The following is a 24,338-nucleotide window of genomic DNA, read 5'->3' as shown; positions in this document are numbered from 1 at the left end:
GTTTCATTGTTGTTTAGTGCCTTGCAACATAATGTTGTATATTGTATGGTTTTATTTTGGTGGCGGGGGAGGGCGGTTTGTGACTTAGTTGCAGTAAAATTTATGACTCATCATTCGCCATTAATGTCTTGTGCATCATTCCAACATTCACCGGAGATGTGCCTTTATGGGGCACATAGCATATCCAGTGTTAGCTCCATCTCCATTTAGGAGAGCCAGTCCATTATGAGCTTGCAACGTGTGACTCTTGGTCCGGCAGCATCTCCACGCTGCCTCCCCCGTAGATGGTGTGGCTATCCAATGGGGGCCTCGCCAGGCTCCTCCTCCTCCTGAGGCGAGCATGCAATCCCCATTGGCAATGCCTGGCCCCTCATAATGGCCAAGCTGTGTAACTTGCAGCACACCACAATGAATTCGGATACCTGTTGAGGGTTGTATTGAAGGCTGCCTCCAGAGTGATGCAGGCACGGCCTGCCTGTAGGAGATGGCAATTCTCTGTCAGCACTTCCTTTCGGAAGCGCAGCCTTCGCACATACTGCTCCTCAGAGAGCTGGAGGTCTGAGTATTGGTGCCTGTAAACCCATGGAGGGTAAGCCTTCCTCCCTGGACGTCTTCGGCCTCTCTTCTGTGGGCCGACAGGGCCAAGAGTCCTTCCTCTAGTTTGACACTGCCTGGCAATAGCATGGAGCATGATACGCTGACGAACTAGTAATGCCCCCATTAAATTATCTCACTGAAATTGTAACGGCACTGTAATGGCAGATAAAAGTGAAATTTGCAAGCTGGAGCTTCTCACCGTATTATGTGCACAACCGTTGAAGTCAATATGACCTGCGATGTTGGATCCTCTTCCCTCCGTTTAAAAATGCTGCCAATGCCACCTGCCGTACCCTGGGACCGTCTGGTTTCTTCAGACGTTTCCTGGGGTTGGTGTTAAATCTTGGCTATCATTTTGTGGACATGCAGCTGTCCTTTCACTTTGCTATTCGGTGTGTGATACAATTATGGAGCTCCCCCCCCCCCCCCCCCCCTCAACATCCTGGCTGCTAGTGTAGTGTTGCAAGACGATTGATGACATCATCACACTAAAAACGGATGGCGAGGAGATAAGTTTCTGCGCTGCGCAAACCAATAGCCAAATCTTCCGGCCGGGTGCTAACATAGAATCATAGAAAATAGGTGCAGGAGTAGGCCATTCGGCCCTTCGAGCCTGCACCACCATTCAATGGCAGATCATGCAACTTCAGTACCCCATTCCTGCTTTCTCTCCATACCCCTTGATCCCTTTAGCCATAAGGGCCACATCTATAACTCCCTTTTGAATATATCTAACGAACTGGCCTCAACTTTCTGTGGTAGAGAATTCCACAGGTTCACAATTCTCTGAGTGAAGAAGTTTCTCCTCATCTCGGTCCTAAATGGCTTACCCCTTATCCTTAGACTGTGACCCCTGGTTCTGGACTTCCCTAACATCGGGAACATTCTTCCTTTATCTAACCTGTCTAATCCCGTCAGAATTTTATATGTTTCTAGAGATCCCCTATCATTCTTCTAAATTCCAGTGAGTATAAGCCTAGTTGATCCAGTCTTTCTTCATATGTCAGTCCTGCCATCCCGGGAATCAGTCTGGTGATCCTTCGCTGCACTCTCTCAATAGCAAGAATGTCCTTCCCCAGATTAGGAGATCAAAACTGTGCACAATATTCAAGGTGTGGCCTCACCAAGGCCCTGTATAACTGTAGTAAGACCTCCCTGCTCCTATACTCAAATCCTCTCGCTATGGAGGCTAATATGCCATTTGCCTTCTTCACCGCCTGCTGTATTTGTATGCCAACTTTCAATGACTGATGTACCATGACACCCAGGTTTCGTTGCACCTCCCCTTTTCCTAATCTGTCACCATTCAGATAATATTCTGCCTTCCTGTTTTTGCCGCCAAAGTGGATAACCTCACATGTATCTACGTTATACTGCATCTTCCATGCATTTGCCCACTCACCTAACCTGTCCAAGTCACCCTGCAGCCTCTTAGCATCCTCCTCACAGCTCACACTGCCACCAAGCTTAGTGCCATCTGCAAACTTGGAGATATTACATTCAATTCCTTCGTCCAAATCATTAATGTATATTGTAAATAGATGGGGTCCCAGCACTGAACCTTGCGGTACCCCACTAGTCACTGCCTGCCATTCTGAAAAGGACCTGTTTATTCCTACTCTTTGCTTCCTGTCTGCCAACCAGTTCTCTATCCATGTCAATACATTACCCCCAATACCATGTGCTTTAATTTTGCACACTAATTTCTCGTGTGGGACCTTGTCAAAAGCCTTTTGAAAGTCCAAATACACCACATCCACTGGTTCTCCCTTGTCCACTCTACAAGAATTTTTTGTGGATGTAACTAGAAGATTTGTCAAGCATGATTTCCCTTTCATAAATCCATGTTGACTTGGACCGATCCTGTCACTGCGTTCCAAATGCGCTGCTATTACATCTTTAATAATTGATTCCAACATTTTCCCCACTACTGATGTCAAGTTAACTGGTCTATAATTCCCTGATTTCTCCCTCCTTTTTTAAAAAGTGGGGTTACATTAGCTACCCTCCAGTCCATAGGAACTGATCCAGAGTCGATAGACTGTTGGAAAATCATTACCAATGCATCCACTATTTCTTGTGCCACTTTCTTAAGTGCTCTGGGATGCAGACTATCAGGCTCTGGGAATTTATTGGCCTTCAATCCCATCAATTTCCCTAACACAATTTCCTGACTAATAAGGATTTCCTTCAGTTCCTCCTTCTCGCTAGACCCTCGGTACCCTAGTATTTCCGGAAGGTAATTTGTGTCTTCCTTAGTGAAGACTGAACCAAAGTATTTGTTCAATTGGTCTGCCATTTCTTTGTTGCCCATTATAAATTCATCTGATTCTGACTGCAAGGGACCTATGTTTGTCTTCACTAATCTTTTTCTCTTCACATATCTATAGAAGCTTTTGCAGTCAGTTTTTATGTTCCCAGCAAGCTTCCTCTCACACTCTATTTTCCCCCTCCTAATTAAATCTTTTGTCCTCCTCTGCTGAATTCTAAATTTCTCCCAGTCCTCAGGTTTGCTGCTTTTTCTGGCCAATTTATATGCCTCTTCCTTGGATTTAATACTATCCGTAATTTCCCTTGTTAGCCACGGTTGAGCCACCTTCCCCATTTTATTTTTACGCCAGACAGGAATGTATAATTGTTGAAGTTCATCCATGTGATCTTTAAATGTCTGCCATTGCCTATTCACCGTCAACCCTTTAAGTATCATTCGCCAGTCTATCCTAGCCAATTCACGTCTCATCCCTGAACGCCTGGCATAACGCCCAAGAACAGCATTTAATGCCCCACCGAGGCGCAAATGAGCTGAAAATCCAGCCCGATTTGAATTGTAAATATTTTGCCATTATCCTTTTGTTTTCCATTAGTTAAGTGGATGGGGCGGGGCGGGGTTGCTCCAAAATTGTATTACACACCGAATATCAAAGTGAAAGGACTGCTGCATGCCTACAAAATGATAGTCGCCAAGATCAGATGCAAGTGCAACACTGTATTTTCCTGGAACTTGAGTGTCGCACAATTTTCAATATGTTAGGGTCTCATAGTGGCACTCAATCAACCGCAATGCATCCTGAAACCTCTCTTCAAGCAACATTTGATTGTTTTGTGTTCGATTTTGTTACAGTTCAGTGTGCATTTTCTGAATGAAGCTTCAATCTAGCTGTTTTTCGAATATTGTGCCATTACTTCTTCCTTTTACTTCAGTTTGTCTAACTCAACCTTTTAAAAGTCTGTCTGGTCTATAAGTAATATATCATGCTATGTTGCCACCACTTTCCATATTTTTCATTTTACCATCTCTCTCAATGCTTTAACAGTGGCTCTTGTGGCCTTTGCCCCTATTATTTGGAAGCCCATGTCTATAATTTGCATTAATAATAAGTATTAAAAGTGTAATATCATTATAGCACAACTACAAAGAAAATGGTCAAAATTATGCTTATATTAAATATAGTTTCTGATTTAGTTGAAATATCTGTTTCAAATTGATACAGTTTTTATTATTGTGTGGCAAATTAATTCTCCATTTTGATTTCCAGCACAATCTTCTATATTGGAGAAATTCATGATCCCTTCAGACAAACAGCTTTTCCACAAGATCTGTTTCTAGTTCTGATGGTATCAAAACCAATAGACTTGTGGAAAGAGTTAACTTTCTCATACCCCTTGTAGAATGTTTCCTGAACAAATCGACAATATTTTCTGCGTAAATTCAAATTCGGAACAGTGTCCAGATATAGAACTTCCCATCAAAAATAGTAGATAGCTTTCTCCAAATACAAAGGGGAATGTAGATATCGGTTTTAATGGGAGACAAAAGCAATTTGCAGGTACAAGATGAGTTTAGTTCTCCGTTAATTGTTTCAATGTTGTCACTATCGAACAAAACAGTTAATTGCATCAATAAAGCTATACACTATTTAGAATCGCGATTTGAATGTTACAATATGGAGATAAACAATTCAGATTCTGTCACATTGTAGCTGGAAAAATTATTTAGATATAAAGATCTGTCCTATCATAACAGCAAATGATTGTTTTTGTCATCAACAGTATCGATTGTGCTGGGATACTGAAACTTAGGAATTCTGATATTGAGCTGAGGAAAGGCGAGACAGACATTGGAAGGAAGAATACAAGAGTGAGGCTGGTGTTTCGTGTACATATTCCACAACCCAATGGTAGAACTGTTTCTCTGCAGGTTTCATCGAATCCTATTGAGTGCTGTAAGTATAAGTCACTTAGTGGTTTAGATAAATTAAACATCAGCTCCTGGAACTCCCTGGGAGTTCTTCCGATCAACCGTAGGTCGAAGATCAGCAGAAATCTCAGGGAAACGATGTAAAGGGCCTTGGGGTTTCAGTCAATCTTCCGCTGAAATTCCGGCAGGCGATTGGGAGAACCTTTGCAGAAATTCCAGGCGTATGGTTATAAAGGTTTTAATTCATTATTTCATTTATCTATGTGTGTGCATGTAATCCCTCTTTTTTTACTTTAATTTGGATTGGCCTCCTCAAGGCATCCAGCAGCTATACCAAATGATAATTTAGTTGACCTGTTGTCATAATTCCACCAATTCTAAACTGAACTGGGCACAAGAAGGAGGATGCAACTTTAGGGCAAATTCAGTGCTCCCAGTGGAGGGCCGTGCTCAAGTGACTACAGGTCAGAGGCAGAGCTGCCACGCTGTAGCATTGAATGTCCTACTTGCCCTCACTTTCGGCTCAATTTTGCCCAAGCCCATTTTCTGGCGTATTGCCAGAGTTACGCCGGGTTTTTAGGTCCAGAAATGCGGCAGAAGTTGTTGTACTAACTTTCCCCGATCTTTATACTGCAATCCGGAGTCGCGCAGCGTGTCCAGTCGCCTCGAGGGGTGGAGCCTGCTGTCTGCGCTGAAAAACGCAGCCGGGCCTTCTGCGCATGCGCGAGAAAAAAAACTTACGTTTTTGATGTCGCTGCAATGGACGCGCATAAGCAGTTCAGCTTCGAGTTGGCAATCGAGAGGCCTTCAGACCGGGACCGGGATCTCAAGCAGGCGTAGCAGCTTAAGGTAAGTGCGCATTTTTAAATTTCTGTTCTACAGGGTTTACAGAGAAGCGCTCCCTCCCCCATGGACCCTGGCCCTGAATGCCTTCCCGGTCCGCTCCACTTCCCGCCCCTAGCCCAGGCCGAAGGTGTTACCGGTCTGTCCGCTCCCTCCTCCGCCAACCCTCTCCTGGCCCCGAGTGAGTGCCTTGCTTCCCGCCCCTAGCCCAGGCCAAATGGCCTCCAATGTACTGACCTGCGCCGATTTCTTTAACTCTCTGCAAGGATTTTCTGGAGAGGCTACATACGCTGGCCTAAGCAGAAATGGAGTAACTATCAGCTGGCCAAAGTTCACTAAATGGCCAGAATTGGTGTAGATGGCCGGTTACGCCCCCTTTGGAAGAAAAAAAACTTACTTAAAAAATCGTAACTAAATGAGTTATGCTGGTGCAAATTGATTGGGGAATCTGTGGATTTTTTAAGTTAGACCAGAAAAAGCAGCCTGCTCAAAAAAAATGGCGCAAATCACTGGGGAAAATTGAGCCCTTTGAGTGTAGCTTTCCACTCTGAGCTTGGGAGCACTACATTTACCTCTTTGACTTGCCTCCCTCCTCTGTCAGTAGTGGGCTTGCCACTCGCACAGTTGCATCCCATAATAGTGCAATGCAGATTCAGAACTCGACAGAGTAGCAGTACAAAGTGGGGAATGGGCATGTTCAAACAAAATAAAAATTCAATCCTTTACTTCATCTGATGCCTATGTTTGAATTTTGCACATTAATGCTTTAGAAGGGGTTAGAAAACTTACACAAAAAAAAGGTTTTACATACTGTTTCAATAGCATTGCCTGCAATGAGAATTGTAACCTTACCACTTCCTTCAGATAGGCTGGTGAAAATCACCCTGTAGGAGGCTGCGTGTGCACAATACCATTATGTTGCATTGCATTGCTGCACATCATCTGAGATAACAGAAAGGAAATTGGTTGTCTAAATTTTCTGTCTACAAAAGTTACTAATATAAACACAACTTCTAAACAGGGCTGTGACACGAGCACCAAAATCATTGTTGCCCGTTTCCAAATATTTACACAAATGCTATACAGCTTCTTGAGCCCAAATTTCCACATGATTTGCACCTGATTTTTAGGAGCAACTGGTGGAGAACGGACTATCTTAGAAATCGCAATTCTCCACATTTTTTTTTCTGCAGTTCTAGTCAGTTAGAACAGTTCCACTTTGGAACAGAATTTTTTCTTCAAAAGGGAGCGTGTCCGGCCACTGACGCCTGATTTCAAAGTTTCCACAGTGAAAACGTACTCCAAACTAACTTCGAATGGAGCAAGTGAAGATTTTTGTAGAACTGAAAAAACCTGTCTACACATTAAAAAATCAGGCGCAGGTTACAAATTAGGCGTCCAGAACGAGATGGGCGGGGAAGGGAAGTCATTAAATTATATAATAAATCCTTCTTTATACTTATACAAATATTATACAAATAAATCCAACCTGAATAAACATTTATAAGCAAAGAAAAGATTAAATAAACCATCTTCCTACCTGTGTGAAAGTGCTTCAGCCAGGGAGAATGCTGCAGGCGTTCGTTCCCGCGGGGGGGGGGGGGAGGGAGGAGGCAGCCGTTTGTTCCCGACGGCGGGCGGGGAGGGGGAGGGAAACGGCTGCCTCAACTTTCTGAGGCTTCCTGCAGCCTTCTCAGTGCTGATGCGCTGATGGCAATGTGCTTTTATTAAAAAATGTTCAAAAATTAAACAGCTACAAAGAACTACAAAAATGGCCGAGTGCCAATGTTTCCTTCACACTGCACGTGCGCGAACGCTCCAACGCGCATGCGCAGCGTTGCCGGCAGGAAAAAAACTAATTTAAATGGTACCCGCCCCCTCCCACTTACAAAATCGGCGCGAGTGTAGGCTCCGCCCCCCTGGGCGCCGCGCCAAACAGACAAGGAGCTGCAGGGCGCTCCAGAATCGCACGTTTTTTTTCAGACACCGTTTTAGGCGCGAAAAATGGGCGCCCAGCTCGGAGGGGCGCCCGTTTTTTATCGTGTGGAAACTTGGGCCCCTTGTGTTTATTTTTTTTCTAAATATATTTCCCTTTCAATGTTCTTCCTCTCCTGAAGGTATTGACTGCTACTGGGATATTGTTCTCCAGTTGCCCTCTGGAAGCTGCCCTAAATTGTATATAATCTGCATATATGAGCCTAGACAATGAGTGGTTCTGGATTATTTGTCCATGTGGATCAGCGCAACTGAGCGCGATCCTGTCCGCACTTCCCAACAGGGTTACCAGGTGCCATTCGGGAGTGGAAACTATGGATGAGCTTTCCCTTCCTAGCCCTGGAGCTACACAAGTTAATTATACCACCACAGTTGGAGTGGATGGGATCATCTAATTCAGTACAGACTGCTGATATAAGTTGGAACACAACTGATGTGTGTGGCTCAACGCCACCCCAGACAACGAACCATCAGAGAAACTAAATCCCATAACATTTCTCATGCCAACAGCTTTGTTCAGCTGAACACAAAAATAACGCTATTGTGAAGAGGCATTTCACCTAATTATGAGCTGGGTATAGAGGTTGTTGCCCTTTTAACTGAATTACGCATTAATTTGCCTTGCATTTATCAAGACTGCAATGTATAGAAACGTATATTGAGGTTGACTGGGTGCAGGCACATGTGCTTTGTGTGTGGTCTCTGGTACTGAGTAATACCATCCATTGAATCTAATTTTAGCCAAGATAGTTTCTCAGTGGTCTGTCTTCACACAGCACTCCAGCAGATGGTACAATTGACACTGTGATATTCTACACCCTCGGTTCATTCTTGCATATAGTTAGGTCCCCGTACAATGCAGACAAAACCTCTAGTCATGTGGAGCACACCTCCAATCCGTGCCTCTCTATCTCTCTTGTATAGCACACAATTTTACACAACACACAACAATTTTAATCTCTTGACAATTTGAGAGTAGGGTACTGAGTGGCACAGCAGATTTGACATTGGCTTCCCCCTCTGGGACCTGGATTCAAATCCAATGCTGACTGACGGAATTAGATCCTCCTCTGTCTGTATACGAACACATGGAAATGACAATCAGAAAAGGACCAACTTGTCTATTGGGCTGCTCCATCTAGTCATAGTCCAATGGAGCTTCATGATCCCATGCAGACACTTTTAGTTATGCTTTGTATTTGGTCTCTGGTAGAGCTACCCACCAGCAGCCACGTAATCTTCTGGGAATGACAACAAAAAAAATCAGATTTTAATTAAAAACCCTAGGCTAATTCACAGAAAGCATAACTGGGAAATTCTTCTTTGACCCCTAAAGTGATCAAACCGAGTTCCAGGAGAGCACAGCGACCAGAAGGCACATCACCCAATACTCTACCTTTTTACATGCTGCGGTATCAGTCACAGCCAGGAACATGCCCGGCTCCTTTTTTGAATGCTTGCAGTGAATCTGGACTTGCTGCACGAGCTGACAACTTGTTCCAAAGGGCGGTGGCCTTCTGCAAAAATAAATGCCAGTTATGTTACTACTGTACAGAGCTCTGGTCAGACCCCACCTGGAGTATTGCATTCAGTTCGGGGCAGCACACTTCAGCAAAAATATATTGACCGTGGAGGGGGTGCAGCGCAGATTCACCAGCAAGATACCAGGGCTAAAAGGGTTCAATTATGTGGACAAATTGCATAAACTAGGCTTGTAATCCCTTGAGTGTATAAGAGTCAGGGGTGTTCTAATAGAGGTGTTTAAGATGATTAAAGGAGTTGAAAGAGTAGATGGAAAGAAACTATTTCTTCTGGTGGGAGAGTCCAAAACAAGGGGACATAACCTTAACATTAGGGCTAGGCCATTCAGGGCTGAAGCACTTCTTCACACAAAGTGGAAATCTCTCCCCCAAAAAGCTGTTGAGGCTAGGGTTCAATTGAAAGTTTCAAAACTGAAATTGATAGATTTTTGTTAGGCAAGGGTATTGAGGGATACACAACCAAGGCGAATAGATGGAGTCAATGATCGAATTAAATGGCAGAACAGGCTCGAGCAGCTGAATGGCCTACTCATGTTACTGTTCCTATCTAACCTTGTTCTATGCTTCTGTAACTTATACACACATGTCCCCTGATTCTCTTTAACCTATCCAATTCAAATACTCTATCCATGTGGACATAATTTAGTCTCTTTATTTTAAAGATGTCAAATCAATCTCCCAAAGTCTAGGCTTTTCTAAAAAAAAGATCCAGTTCTTAAGCCTATCATGGTAACTAAGGGCATTTAACGATAACAATAATTTGCGTTTATATAGTGCCTTTATTATCGGAAAGAAATCTAGTGTATGGGGCCAAGCTGGCTGAAAACACAATGGTGGGTTGAAGAATGAGGGGGATGCATTATAGGCCAGAGGTGTGGAGGAGCAGAGATCTCTGAAGAAAGTTGTAGGTCTGGAGGAGGTTGGAGATGGGGAGAGGCAAAGCCATGAAGGGATCTAAATATATACACAAATCATTAAAAGCTAGTGTGCAGATACAAAAAAATAATGCGAAAGGCTAATGGAATGTTGGCTTTTATCTCAACGAGGCTGGACTACAAAAGTTAAGAAATTATGCTTCAGTTGTACAGAACCTTGGTTAGACACCATTTGGAATACAGTGTTCTGTTTTGGGCACCAAACCTTAGGAAGGAGGTTTTACAGCACAGATTGACCAGAATTATACAAGGCTTAAAGAGGCCTAATGAGGGCAGGATGCATAAACTTGGTTTGTATTCCCTTGATTTTAGAGAGTTGAGCAGTGATTTAATTGAGGTATTGAAAAGGATAAAATTAACTTCCTATTACTCTATTTCCTTTTGCTGTAACCTTGCGGCACTGCCCATGACCTTGAGGGACTTATGGAATATAACGTCTAGGCCTTATTCCGGTGAACAGTCGCGATACACATTCTTGGCATTAACCTTACCCATGTGCATAACACTACATTTGCGTATATTAAATTACATCTGCCAGCACAGTCCAACTTTCCCCCATCGCATCTAGATTTGATTGTCATCATTCTCAGCCAAAGTCATAGAATTTGGACATATCTTTGTATCATCCAGGAACTTGCGAAGAATTCCCCCAACACCTTCCTTCAATCATTAATAAAGATAGTGAAGAGCAACGGTCCTAATGCCTCTCCTTGTGGGATTCCACTAGTCACCAAGTCTCTAAGCAGAAACCACTCCTGTTTATAACAACCTTCTGGCAAGCAAATGCAACCAATTCCTTAGCCAACCCAAATTCTGCCCTCCAATTTTGCAGGATTATATTTTGCAAAGTAGTGTATTGTGTGACAACTCCATTTACACAACAAATCATATCCATTGTTGGTCAAGTTGATCTAAATGAATTTAAGTATTTTAGCATTACTACAGCTGAGCTGAAATTCCCTGAAGGTTTTCCGGTCTCCCTTTGTAATTATGATGGGAGACCAGTGCAACCCTGTGGAATTTCGGCCTATGTATCAATTCCGTGAACCAAAACTTGGAGCGGATGAAATATTAATTAATAAAGTGTTGAATATGTTGTGCTTCTATTTTTGATTTTGGACAGTTTCTTACTGTAGTAACGTACAGCTGGTGTTGAGCATTTTGCCAGGAATCATTTAAATTGTGCAGTGAAGATTTCAACCATTTGATTCAAATCGATTTGCATTGTTGGTATGAAGAGGTGATATGGGACTGAGAGATATGTAAATACCCATCAAAAGTGCATTTGATATACAAGCTCTTGCCATTCACAATTACCTGCATGGTGATTTTTAAAATAAAGGAATAGATATCTAAGAGTGGTTACAAGGCAGCTATCTAAATTAAGGATGCGGGTGACATCATAAACTGAGTGAAACAAAAGCACTATATCCATTTTCTAACCCCAGTGTTTAGGTTGCTAACTCAAAGTGTGGCATCTTGTGTGCTTTATACTGTTGGAATTTTAATTTTAATTTTTCTCTCCAATTTTTCTCTGTAGTTCATGTGTGTAATGATTAAACAAGCAAATTAACAGTTGCAGCACCATTGCTGCATGCTGCTTAGGAAATACTGTAATATACAGTTGATCATCAGGAAATTCTATGCCCAATGTATATCATTGTTCATTTGTTTCTTTGTTCTCAGCTCAAAGGTCTGCACAGGAGTTGCCACTGATAGAAAAGCAAAGCATTGACAGGTATCCTGTGATTGGTGGAAAGATGATGATTTTAAATGGTCACAACTTTCTCGCAGAGTCAAAGGTCATCTTTGTGGAAAAGGCAGCAGGTACGTTGAAAGGTGCTTGGCATTTTATCGGACTCCTGTTCTTAAAAAGGAAGAAAGATGCATTGATGTATTTTAGCTTTTCGATTGAACATAAGAATTAAGAGCAGGAGTAGGCCATGCAGCTCTCCGAGCCTGCTCTGCCATTCAATAAGATCATGGCTAATCTTCAACCTCAACTCTACTTTCTCACCCAATCCACATATCCCTCGATTCCCCTAGAGACCAAAAAGCTAGCTTTCTCAGCCTTGAATATATTCAAAAACTGAACATCCACAGCCCTTTGAATTAGAGAATTCCAAAGATTCCCACCCTCTGACTGAAGAAATTCCTCCTCATCTCAGTCTTAAATGGCCAACCCATTATCCTGAGACAATGCCTCCTAGTTCTAGACTCTCTAGCCAGGGGAAACCACCTCTCAACATCTACCCTGTCAACCCCCCTCAGAATCTTGTATGTTTCAATGAGATCACTTTTCATTCTTTTAGACCCCAGAGAGTATAGGCTCAATCTATTCAATCTCTCCTCATAAACAACCCTCTCACCCCAGGGATCAATCTAGTGAACCTTCGTTGCACTGTTTCTAAGGCATTATGTCCTTTCTCAGATAAGGAGAACAAAACTGTGCACAGTACTCCAGGTGTGGCCTCACCAAGGCCATGTACAATTGTAGTAAGACTTCCTTACACTTGTATTCTAACCCCCTTGCAATAAAGGCCAACATGCCATTTGCCTTCCTAATTGCTTGCTATATCTGCATGCTAACTTTCTGGGCCGAAATTCACTGTCCCCGAAGGGACAGCTACCGTGGGGTTTGGGCGGCTAATTGAAAAAATCGATCAGCCGTCGTGGTCAGATGATTTTCCCTCCCCGGGGGAGGGGGATTTGAGTGGAGCTCACTTCCGCTGGACGTTCCAGCAGTGAGCTCTGCAGCGTGCGGGCCGCTGGAAAGCGGCAAGGACAGGGGTTTTCAGCTACAAAAAGATCAGACTTTTCCCAGACTTTGCCCTCGTGAGGTATTCGATGCGTGTTCAAATGGGATACCACTGGAGTGTTACCGTGATCTGGGCACTTTGGTCGGGAAATAATTTTATTCATTTTAGTGTTTTTATTTCAGATTCCAGCAGCCACTGTATTTATCTTTTCATAATTTTATTAATTATTAGTGTTTTTATGTCAGATTACATCATCCACTGTGTGTAACTTTTCATATCGTTTTATTAATTTATTTGGCTCCATTCAACCTGCTGAGTGCTGCTCAGAAGTTTGCACATACTTTTATACAACTGCCAGGTCTGACTCTTTAGTGGAGGTCTGTGGGCTGCAGAGACTGCTTGGCAAGGTTTACCCTGAGGAAGGGGGGAGTGTTGCGGGGTCGACATCTGGTACACCAGCACAGAAGCAGGGCAGCACGCAGGAGAAGGCATTGTCATCAGCACCGTGCAGAGAGGCAGCGGGCAAGGGAGGCAGCAGCCGTGATTCGTTCATTCTGCGCCAGGCCAGTGTGCCCGCCGTTTTGACCGGCCCGAATCAGGATTGCGGTTGGCTGCTTGGGGACAAGGGATAGCCCTGTCCACTGGGCTGCTCACTCCTCTGCAGAACCCCAGGACAGCGCCAGAGCATGCATACAATGACGCTCATTGTGCCACCAAGTGCATCATCGAGCAATGCATAGGCATCCTTAAGCAGAGGTTCCGGTGCCTGGACCGCTCTGGTGGCACCGTGCAGTACTCTCCTCAACGCGTCTCCATCATTGTCGTGGTCTGCTGCATGCTGCACAACCTGTCCATCATGAGGGGACAGCCGCTGGAGGTCGAGCCAGCAGTACCACATGATGATGAGGAGGAGGATCCCCGTTGCTCCAGAGCTAGGAGGCATCGACCCATCACCGCCCTAGAAGGGCCGGGTGCAGACTGGCCAGCACCCTCCTAGGTGGGTGCATCCTCATATTATGGAGGTGCTTGACACCTCCCCTGCAATCTCCCTCCATGCATCATGTACTGGGGGTCAGCCAGGTCTCCCCACTTCAGGAAACAGTATTCTTCTTCTGTCCTCCACGCCATCCATCAGTGTCTCCAGCTCCATAGCAGTGAACCTCCTTGCACCTCTTACACCAGCCATCCTTCCAACCTCCTTCCAAACTCCTCCTCCTCTCAGGGCCTTGCTCAAACCCTGGCCCGCAGTTGACTCGTTAGAAACCCTTACCTGCATGCTGAATTTCTCAGTGGTCATAACGCTCAAATTAAGACAGCCACACCGCTGAAAAATCCATTTTGGAAGGGTTCAATAGTGCTGGAACCCATTTGCTCACTTTTGGAGCTGAATATGGGGTGGCCCAGCCACGAAAAGATGTTGGCGCTAATGACCACGAAAAGGTGGAGGGAGCACCAGCTTTCCAACAGTACTGAATTTCGGGCCCTCTATGTTTCCAGCATTTTCCCGGCGACTGATTTTAGGCTAACTGGCCTGTAGTTCGCTCCTTTCTTGAATAGACACTTACTATCTTCTAATCCACTGAGATTGTACTAGAAATTAGAGAATTCTGGAAGATCACAACCAATGCATCCACTATCTCTGCAGTCACCTCTTTTAGAACCTTAGGATGTAGGCCAACAGGTCCAGGGGATTTGTCAGCTTTTAGTCCCATTCATTTCTCAAGTACTTTTTTCTACTGATATTAATTACTTTAAGTTCCTCACTCTCATTAGCCCCTTGGTTCCCCACTATTTTTAGTATTCTTTTTGTGTCTTCTACTGTGAGGACAGATGCAAGTTGAACCTCCCTTATCCGGAACCCTTGGGACCTGACCTGTTCTGGATAAGGGATTTTTCTGGACGAGGGGTGGTCACGTTAAATTGGGTGGTACAGGTACTGAGTAGGGGAAATCGGGGCTAGCTGGCTTGGGGCTGGGAGTGTGGCAAAGAAATCATTGGCGGGGGGTGTGGTGGATCGCGGGGTCAGTCCAGCGATTGCGGGAGTCGGCAGCGAGGAAGGACTTCAAGTTGTTCATGTTGGAGCAGCCGGGTATGGTTCTGGACAAGGGGTGGTTCCGGATAAGTGAGTTCTGGATAAGGAAGATTCAACCTGTACTAAATATTTGTTTCAAGCCTCTGCCATTTCCTTAGTCCCCATTATAATTTCACTTGTTTCAGCCTCTAAGGGACAAATGTTTCCTTTTTGCTACTCTCTTCCTTTTTACATACTTGCTGAAAAATAAATCTCCCTGCAAAGAAAGGGATTGACTTTACCAAATTGTTGCTTTCACACTTTCTTTTATAAACACATTATTAGCAGTCAATTGCATTCCTTTTATTGTTTATATTTTACATTTTCTGAATACTTTGGCTGAAAAATTTCTTTTCCCCATAACTCTTTTTTGAAAAATGGGTCACTGCAAATGTTTTGGATTGTAAAATATATGGTTTGAATTAGAAACGTTTAAATAAGATGTTGAGTTATCAATCGCAGATAAAATGGACCTGTCTTCCACCAAGTTCTATGAGTTAAGTATAAATACTCCATTGCAGGCCACAGGGACCAGTCATGATATAAGGTATTATGTAACAGATTAAGGACCAAATATACATTAAAAGAAAAGACCAAGAAAGTCTATTTACACAGCTGCTTTCTGAATAGTTTTAGATTGGCAATTGGCTTAAGTATCTGTATTGGATTTGTGGGCTCTTGCAGTAGCAATTCGCAAATAGAACATCAAGCAATTTTAAGTATATTATTTTTACACGTTTGTTTAAGAATTGATCCTTGCCCTCTCTTTGCTTATGTTTTTATCCTAAAAATAAACACGTTGAATATGAGTTTTTAATCCCAATTTGTAACAGCTTTCCATTTATATAAGGTGCTTGCTTTGGAAACTGTATTTTACATGATTCTGTAAGGTTATAGACAGAAGAAAGAACTTGCATTTAATAACACCTTTCAAGACTTCAGGACATCACAAAGCATTTCACGGCCAATGAAATACTTTTGAAGTGTCGTCACGGTTATAATGTAGGGAAATGTGGCAGCCAATTGGTACGCAGCTAGCTACCTCAAACAGCAATGAAATAAATGACCAGATCATCTATTTTATTCATGTTGGTTGAGGGTTAAATAACAGGAGAAATTTCCCCTGCTCTTCTTCCAGTATTCATAGAATCATAGAAATTTACAGCCCAGAAAGAGGCCATTTCGGCCCATTGTGTCCACGCCGGGATACAAAGAGCTATCCAGCCTAATCCCACATTCCAGCACTTGGACCGTAGCCCTGTAGGTTACGGCACTTCAGGTGCACATCCAAGTACTTTTTAAATGTGGTGAGTGTTTCTGTCTCTACCACCCTTTCAGGCAGTGAGTTCCAGACCCCCACCACCCTCTGGGTGAAAAAATTCCACCTTAAATCCCCTTTAAACCTCCCCCCAATTACTTTAAATCTATGCCCCCTGGTTGTTGACCCCTCTGCTAAGGGAAACAGGTCCTTCCTATCCATTCTATCTCGGCCCCTCATCATTTTATACACCTCAGTAAGGTTGCCCCTCAGCCTCTTCTATAGCTAAAATTCTCCAATCCAGGCAACATCCTCGTGAATCTCCTCTGTATCCTTTCTCGTGCAATCACATCTTTCCTGTAATGTGGTGACCAGAACTGCACGCAGTACTCTAGCTGTGGCCTAATCATTCTTTTATACAGTTCAAGCATAACCTCCCTGCTCTTGTATTCTATGCCTCAGTTAATAAAGGCAAATATTCCGTAAGCCCTTTTAACCACCTTATCTACCTGGCCTGCTACCTTCAGGGATCTGTGAACATGCACTCCAAGGTCCCTTTGTTCCTCTACACTTCTCAGTGTCCTACCATTTAATGTGTATTCCCTTGCCTGGTTAGCCCTCTCCAAACGTATCACCTCACACTTCTCTGGATTGAATTCCATTTGCCACTGTTCTACCCACCTGACCAGTTCATTGATATCTTCCTGCAGTTTACTACTTACTTCTTCCTTATTAACCACACAGTCAATTTTTGTATCATCTGCAGATTTCTTAATCACACCCCCTACATTGAAGTCTAAAATTATTTATGTATACCACAAAAAGCAAGGGACCGAGTACTGAACCCTGCGGAACCCCACTGGAAGCACCCTTTCAGTCACAAAAGCACCCATCAGCCATTACACTTTGCTTCCTGCCTCTGAGCCAATTTTGGATCCAACTTGCCACTTTGCCTGGATTCCATGGGCTTTTACTTTCGTGACCAGTATGCCATATGGGATGTTATCAAAAGCTTTCCTAAAATCCATATACATTACATCAAACGCACTACCCTCATTGACCCTCCTTGTTACCTCCTTAAAAAATTCAATCAAATTAGTCAGACACGACCTTCCCTTAACAAATCCATACTAACTATCCTTGATTAATCCGTGTCTTTCTGAATGAAGATTTATCCTGTCCTTCAGAATTTTTTCCAATAATTTTCCCACCACTGAGGTTCGGCTGACTGGCTTGTAATTACTCCCTTTTTAAACAAAGGTGCAACATTAGTAGTCCTCCAGTCCAACGGCACCACAATTTTAGCCAGAGTGGATTGGAAAATGATGGTCAGAACCTCTGCTATTTCCTTTTTTGCTTCTCTTAACAGCCTGGGATACATTTCATCCGGGCATGGGGGATTTATCCACTTTCAAGACTGCTAAACCACTTAATACTTTCATCTAATATTTCACACTCCTCCTCCCTGATTACAATATCTGCAACAGACGCAAAGTACAGGTACAACATTTCAAATCCAGCAACCTTGGGACTGAGACCGTGCCGATTTTTGGATTTTTCTGGATTTTGGACAAGAAAATCAAGAGTGTATGTATGCTACCAAGACAGACAAAGTACTAATGGTGGTGTGGGTCAGGTCAGGCCGGGTTGAGGGTCATTCGGCAAGGCTCGGACCGATCGCATGCCATTTAAAACATAGCAGTGAAGCCGATAACTAGTCTGGCCTGCCGGTTTTTGGACAATAATTCCGGATTTTATTTTACTGAATATAAAATGGGATTTTTTAATCAAAGATATCCGGTTTTCGGACAATGCCAGCTTTCGGACGTCGGATTTGAATCGTTGTACCTGTATTCATTAAGATCGATACATCTTCCGTCTCCACACACACATTGCCTTTATGGTCTCTAATAGGCCCTACTCTTTCTTTAGTTATCCTCTTGCTCTTAATGTATTTATAAAACATCTTTGGGTTTTCCTTGATTTTACTTGCCGACATTTTTTCAAGCTCTCTCTTTGCTTTCCTAATTTCCTTTTTAATTTGCCATGGGATCTTATGAATACAGCAGACAGGGCAAACAGGGGCCCTGGTTTAGTGCTCATCTGAAAGATCACACCTCCAATAGTGCAGCACTCCTTCAGTACTACACTGAAGTGTCGACCTAGATTATGTACTCAAGTACTTGTAGTGAGGCTTGAACCCATGACCTTCTGACTCAAAGGCGAGAGTGCTACCACTGAACCAAAGCTGACACCAAAAAAAATGCCCTTTTTATGTAAAAGCGCAGAAAGATGTTTTCTGCTTATGTCAGCTAATGGTATTCCTGCAGAGCACACCTGCTGACAAGCATCAAATGAAGTGTATTTTGTTTGTGTGTTCCCAACAAGGATGGTTTCCTATTATTCTGGAAACAGACCAAATGCACTTGCTTTGGTATTTGATTACGATCGTGGTCTGTGGAGTTTCACCTGGCTGATACCATCACAGAGCTTTCCTTTGGAGTTCTTGCAGCTTTTTCCCGACCTCTACAGAGGGACTCTACAAAGTATGGTTTACAAATGAACACATCATAAGAAATGAAAAACCCATTATGTTAATATCAGTATAAATCCCGTGCAGAATTGTCTGTCAGCTTCTTCTTTATTTCAATAAACGTTTTACAGAGTAACCAACATGAGCTGATAGCAGGACTGTCGTAAATGTTATTTGATACAAACACCTGGAGATCATCAAATTGATTCGGTCAGGGGTTAATTTTCTCTTGCCTTGAGATCTTTAGTTTTGATTACAATGCTGATTGAGTTAGAACCAGGAAAAAGTTTGTCATAACATAGACATTTCACTTTTGTTAGGTTGAAGTCTCGGCGCGTATTTTATGAAGAACGCTCATATTTTATGGATATCTTTCAAATACCTATTCCTTCACAGCGACAGTGTTAGAATTTATGAGTCATGAGCATGACCTGAATGGGAGGAACCTCTTTTAAGGGTTATTGTTTTGGAGGGTTTCCCTGATGCTGGCGCAAACTATAAATTCCACAGCTGCCTGTGGAAACCTTCTGAACTATGAGCCATCAACTGAACATCATAGTACACATCCACTTCAGAGCCCTTTTAGTCGAGCTTGACGTTATGTCTGACAAAAACTTGAGTCTAGTCATCTTCACATCGAGCTTTTTTGGACAAACTCTCGTTAACGTCAGTTAATGTGCGTGTGGGGGACGGGAGATTTGTTTTTTTTTTCTACAAATGACTCAGAGTAAGGGGAATTCCCCTATGGATGGTAATTTTTCAGTCTGGATTGATTGGACAAGAGCCTGCAAACTTCGAGGCAGCAGTAGTTAGTGCTTCTGGTAAGTGCTTCAGTAAGGCCAGAATATTTGATAGCAGCATGCATGAAATCATTCACTACCCTTCCTCTCCATTAAGTTTGTACATTTAATCCGCTGAAAATTAGCAGCTTTGGAACAGCTGTTTCCCTAACAAGACACGACCAGATGATGACCATTCTGTCAGGCCCTGACAACGTGTCAAAGCAATGGATGCTAAGTCCCAATTTAATAACTTTCGATAACAATAGGGTTATTGTAAGAACAGGTGTATTTGGGGTTCCCAACCCTCCAGGATTGTCCTGGAGTCTCCAGGAATAGAAGATTAATCTCCAGGAGAAAAATCATAGGGGCATTTAAAAAATGTGCATGTTTTCATTTCCTTTGAACACCTTGGCTTATTAGTTACCAAAATATTGGAAGGTGGGCGGGGGAAGGCTGTTTGACTGACAGGCAAGCCTCATCCAATCAGGTAATGAAGAGTCTGTTTGCTTTCCTTTTTCCGTGGAAAGGCGGGGCCTGTGAGGATTGGCATGGCATGTGACCAATGGCTGGAGCGGGGGTTGGGGCAGTTGGAGGCGGGTGTTCACGTGATGAAATCTCCAGGAATACATCCAATCAGAGTAGGCAACTCTAGGTGTATTCCAAAATGTTCATTAAAAATTCAGTTTCAGTAAAACCCTCGGCAAATAAAAGATTTGCACATGGTATCCAAGTCATGCGTGGTATCCGGTGCTGCATGTTGCAGAATGTTGTCATTTTCTTTCAAAGTTATTCTATATTTGCAAGTTTAGAATACCACCACAATTTCTTTATAACTCAAAATAACTTCTAATATTTGCAACCAAATAGATAATTATTAGATAATTGGCAAGTTTTTTTGTTTGAAATAAATTCTATAAGTCCCCTTCAACATTTCAACTACAATGTGGGCGATTTATTTGTTTTTTGGTGATATTGATTGAGGGATAAATATTAGCTAGGATGCAGGGGATAACTCCCATGCTCTTCTTTGAAATAGTGGCATACGTCCACCTGAGAGAGCAGACCAGGCCTCAGTTTAACATTTCATCTGAAAGACGGCGCCACCGACCGTGCAGCACTGCACTGGAGTGTTAGCCTAGATTTTTTGTGCTCAAGTCTCTGGAGTGGGATTTGAATTGGCCACCTTCTGACTCAGAGGCGAGAGTGCTACCCACTGAGCCACAGCTGACACACCATTGAGACGCAACCTTTTTTTTTTAAAACTCGGGCCTGACTGGGGAATCTACTTGGAGTTAAAATCAGGACCCTCTGGGAGAAAAATACCTAAATATTGAAATGCACAATTTTCAGTTTTTACAGGATCGTTGCTTTTTTTTTGTGTTGTACCATTTCATTGATTCTTAAGTTACCAACGAGCTACATATAGCAAAGAACTGGCTGCATACCACAGATGTTCAATGGAAATTTTCCTTGTTACCAATCCTAAGGCATATTTTAATATAAAAGGGTAACCTGCATGTTAGCAAGAACCCTAAGCCGTCAGATAGTGAGAAAGAAATTGGCCTTTTTCCTGTGGGATAATTTTCCACTCCCCCCTTCCCACCACTTTTTTCCATTGCTCTTTTTAAAAATTTAACAATGTAAACCTGCAAAACATGTTTACCCAAAGAGGCTAATGCAATTGTCTAAGGTTTCCCTCTTGGAGGATATCCCAGTGCGTGGGAGTTGAGATTTCCCTCATGGCCGTCCAGACGTAACATGAGGAATTGTCTGCCTCTTCTGTCTGATGCATAACCACTTGTGCTTCTGTGTTTCTGAAAATGAAGTGCTACTGGCTTTTAATGATTTGTCTTTTCCACTCTTATACATAAGCCAAGAACTTTCTCGGGAGCTTTAGCTAATGCATAACTATCCCTCATAGTTGCTAAATTGCTGTGTAGTTTTATTCTGTAATTAATGGTTATAACTTAATACTCTGGCAGTGCATGTTTTTCACATTCTCCTTCAGCTTGTGACTATATAGGAGTTTTGCTCTGCATTTTGTCACCTAAGGGTCTCACATGGCTCACAAGATGCCTTTGAATGCAGCTGGTGCCCTCTCTGCATTAATATTATGCAAGTGTCCATGACTAAATATTGGCCCGGCCAGCAACAAAAGAATGGAGCTCGCCATTCAAACTTTTTGTGAGTTTCTGAGCGACAACTTATAGTATTTAGAGAGCCCTTTCAGCACAGCGCCCTCTACAGGGGATCAATGGCATGTGTGAGCAGGTAAAGCAACAGCGTGTCTCTTTAACCAATCAGATTGAAGAAATCTCACTGAGACATGCAGAGTCTAAACCAGGAAGTATGAATTAGAATATTTAATTCATTGTCAAATCATGTACAGAGGGAAAGAAAGGTGGGATATTAAGAGAGAGAGAGATAAGAGACAAAGAAAATTAAAATAATTTAAAAAATATCCAACAATAATCAAAATCCGAAGTAATGAGACTCCACATTTGTAAAGTAAATTTTCAGTGCCAAAGAGATTGTTTGACAGTAATTAAGATTTATCACACCGTTAAAATTCACTTACACCTGAATGCACCAGCCTAACCTTTTCTGCCGTGTTTAGTGGGTAACTAGTGGGCAAGTGCTGCAACTTTTGCCCTTCATGTATTTCAATGCCGAGTCTCACAGCAAGATATCATTATAGCGAAGCTTGTGCAGGGCAAATCGGACAGCAACTTTCTGATTTCTGCGTTTAGTTACGCAGGAAGTTGCTGTCTGATTTACTCCATAACAACAGTGATGCTGCTAGCCTTACCGTTATTTGTAATGCAAAATCTGAGCCATTCTCCTCACCAGTAGGTGGTCAGATTGCATTATTCATACAGTTTCTGGATTTCCTGGATGACCAGTCAAAAAATTGGCCTGCTGATAGAAGTAGAATGAAATGACCTATTTTTATATGTATATTCCTTTAACTGCTTTGATTTTGTTCAATTGTAGGTTCAAGCTGTTATTTTCCAGGTAGCAGTAAATTCTCCAATGTTTCCCACCAGGCATGAAATGGGCTTTATGCAGAAGTTTTGTGATTAGAACCAAATTTCAGTCAGTTGAAGTCCTTTTTAATTGGATTAAAACAAAATTCTCAGGTGTTGAAATCTGCAAATTTCAACAGATGTTATCAAGCAGACCCAATCAACTCTCTACCATTGGTGCAATTTAGACCACTGCATATAGTGACACCACTACACCCAGCCAGAATGGAGATGCTTGGGTAATTCCCCCTTCAATCACGCCTGGAGACCGCATTGCTGTAAGTGACTGGGATTGATTTTACGCACATCATTTGTATTGTGTAAATATCTTCCACTCACTGGCTGGAGATATCACCCTTCTTTTACCAGGAGATGTTGCTGCAGTTTCAGTCATGAGTTCTGTTTGCTGTAGTTTGCAGAGTCTCTTTTTAAATAGATTCTGCGGACTGTTTGTTGTAGTGCGTTGTTTAAACAAACTCTGCTGTAAAATAGACTGCTGTGAGTCCTGCCATAGGACCGCCCACCTTCATCTCATTGGGTGACACAAAGGTGTCAATAGATACTTTGAATTTCGACTTACTCCGACTGCAGTGCCAGACAAATTCAGATTTTTTATCTGAAGTATAAATCTCCCTTTGTAATATGCCAGTGATTCTCCTGTGACTTTGCTCACATAAAGTTGGAGCACATGGTCTCTCTGATCTTGCTCTTACTGCTTCTTTCTCTGCCTCTTTACTCTTCAGGTTGCTGGGCTAGTTTCATGGTTCTGTTTAGGGCCACAGGCCAGCTTTTAGGTTGTGGGTAGGGGGAGGGATCTGCCTAGTGTTGCAGGCAGTCTTTCTGCTCATGGATGTGAGGGGGAGGAATCTGGCCAGGGCACAGGGTGGAGCTGGAAACCAACATGAAAGGATGGAGCTCTAACCTCATTGCCCCACACTGGTTCCCTCAGTCCCATCCTTCATCTCCTTCTCTACTCATTCCACTTCATCCCAAACTCTCACTCCAATCGCTTCCTCTATGCATTCCCATTCGCACCTCTCCCTATATCCTCCCTTCCCCATTGCTCTTGTTGCCTCTTCTTCCTTCACCCCACACCCTCCTTTCTATTCTCCAACCCTCCATGAACTCCAAATTGTCCAAAACTCTACTACCTACATCATATCCTGTACTAATCCCTACTTGCCCATCACCCCCTTCCTCACTGAACTAAACTGGCTCCTCGTCTCTCAGTGGCTTGTATTTAAATCTCCTCACGCATACAAATCCCTCCATGGCCTTGCCCCACTCATCTCTGAAACCTTCTCTAGCCTTGCATCCTCTCCAGTGTCTCCCGGTCCCTTGATTCTGGTCTCCCATCGATCTCACCTCTCCCTGCTACACCTTGAGTGGCAGAGCTTTCTGCTTGCTTTGCTCTGCACTTTGGAACTCGCTTCTCAAATCTTTTAAAATTGGTTTCCAAAAATATCTCTTCAACCAAGCTTTCCTGTCCAGTTTCTCCCATATGAACCACCTTGGGACATTATTCTACTTTATCTGATATTATGTGGTTGAAATCATGCTGTGCAGAAATGAAGATATTAAGATATGTGTATTACATTGCCCCTCTCTGTTTTAACAAAGAAGTTCACCTAACAGGATTTCAAGTTTTTAGTCCTTATAGCCATTGTGTCATTACATCACGGACATTTTAGTTCAAACTCAAGTTAGCAATTATCCATTGACACAGATTTTTAAAGGCATTAAATTTGTATTTGAGTTAGTTCTGCACATTATTTATTATCGTGCTTCTGTTTCGGAAGA

The 24,338-nt window shown here is 42.8% G+C and overlaps 1 protein-coding gene across 1 annotated transcript in view; it reads left to right on the top strand.

Annotated features, from left to right (window-relative positions):
- The window catches only part of nfatc1 (nuclear factor of activated T cells 1), a 334,609-nt gene that overhangs the window by 79,351 nt on the left and 230,920 nt on the right, over positions 1-24,338 (top strand). Inside the window, exons 5-6 of the mRNA XM_070888572.1 lie at positions 4,648-4,820; positions 11,796-11,936. Of these exons, the coding sequence (XP_070744673.1) occupies positions 4,648-4,820; positions 11,796-11,936 (314 nt within the window). The remainder of the gene's footprint in view (positions 1-4,647; positions 4,821-11,795; positions 11,937-24,338) is intronic.

This window comes from Pristiophorus japonicus, chromosome 1, assembly GCF_044704955.1.
Source record: "Pristiophorus japonicus isolate sPriJap1 chromosome 1, sPriJap1.hap1, whole genome shotgun sequence".
NCBI lineage: Eukaryota > Metazoa > Chordata > Chondrichthyes > Pristiophoridae > Pristiophorus > Pristiophorus japonicus.
This window is presented reverse-complemented; position numbering and strand designations above follow the sequence as displayed.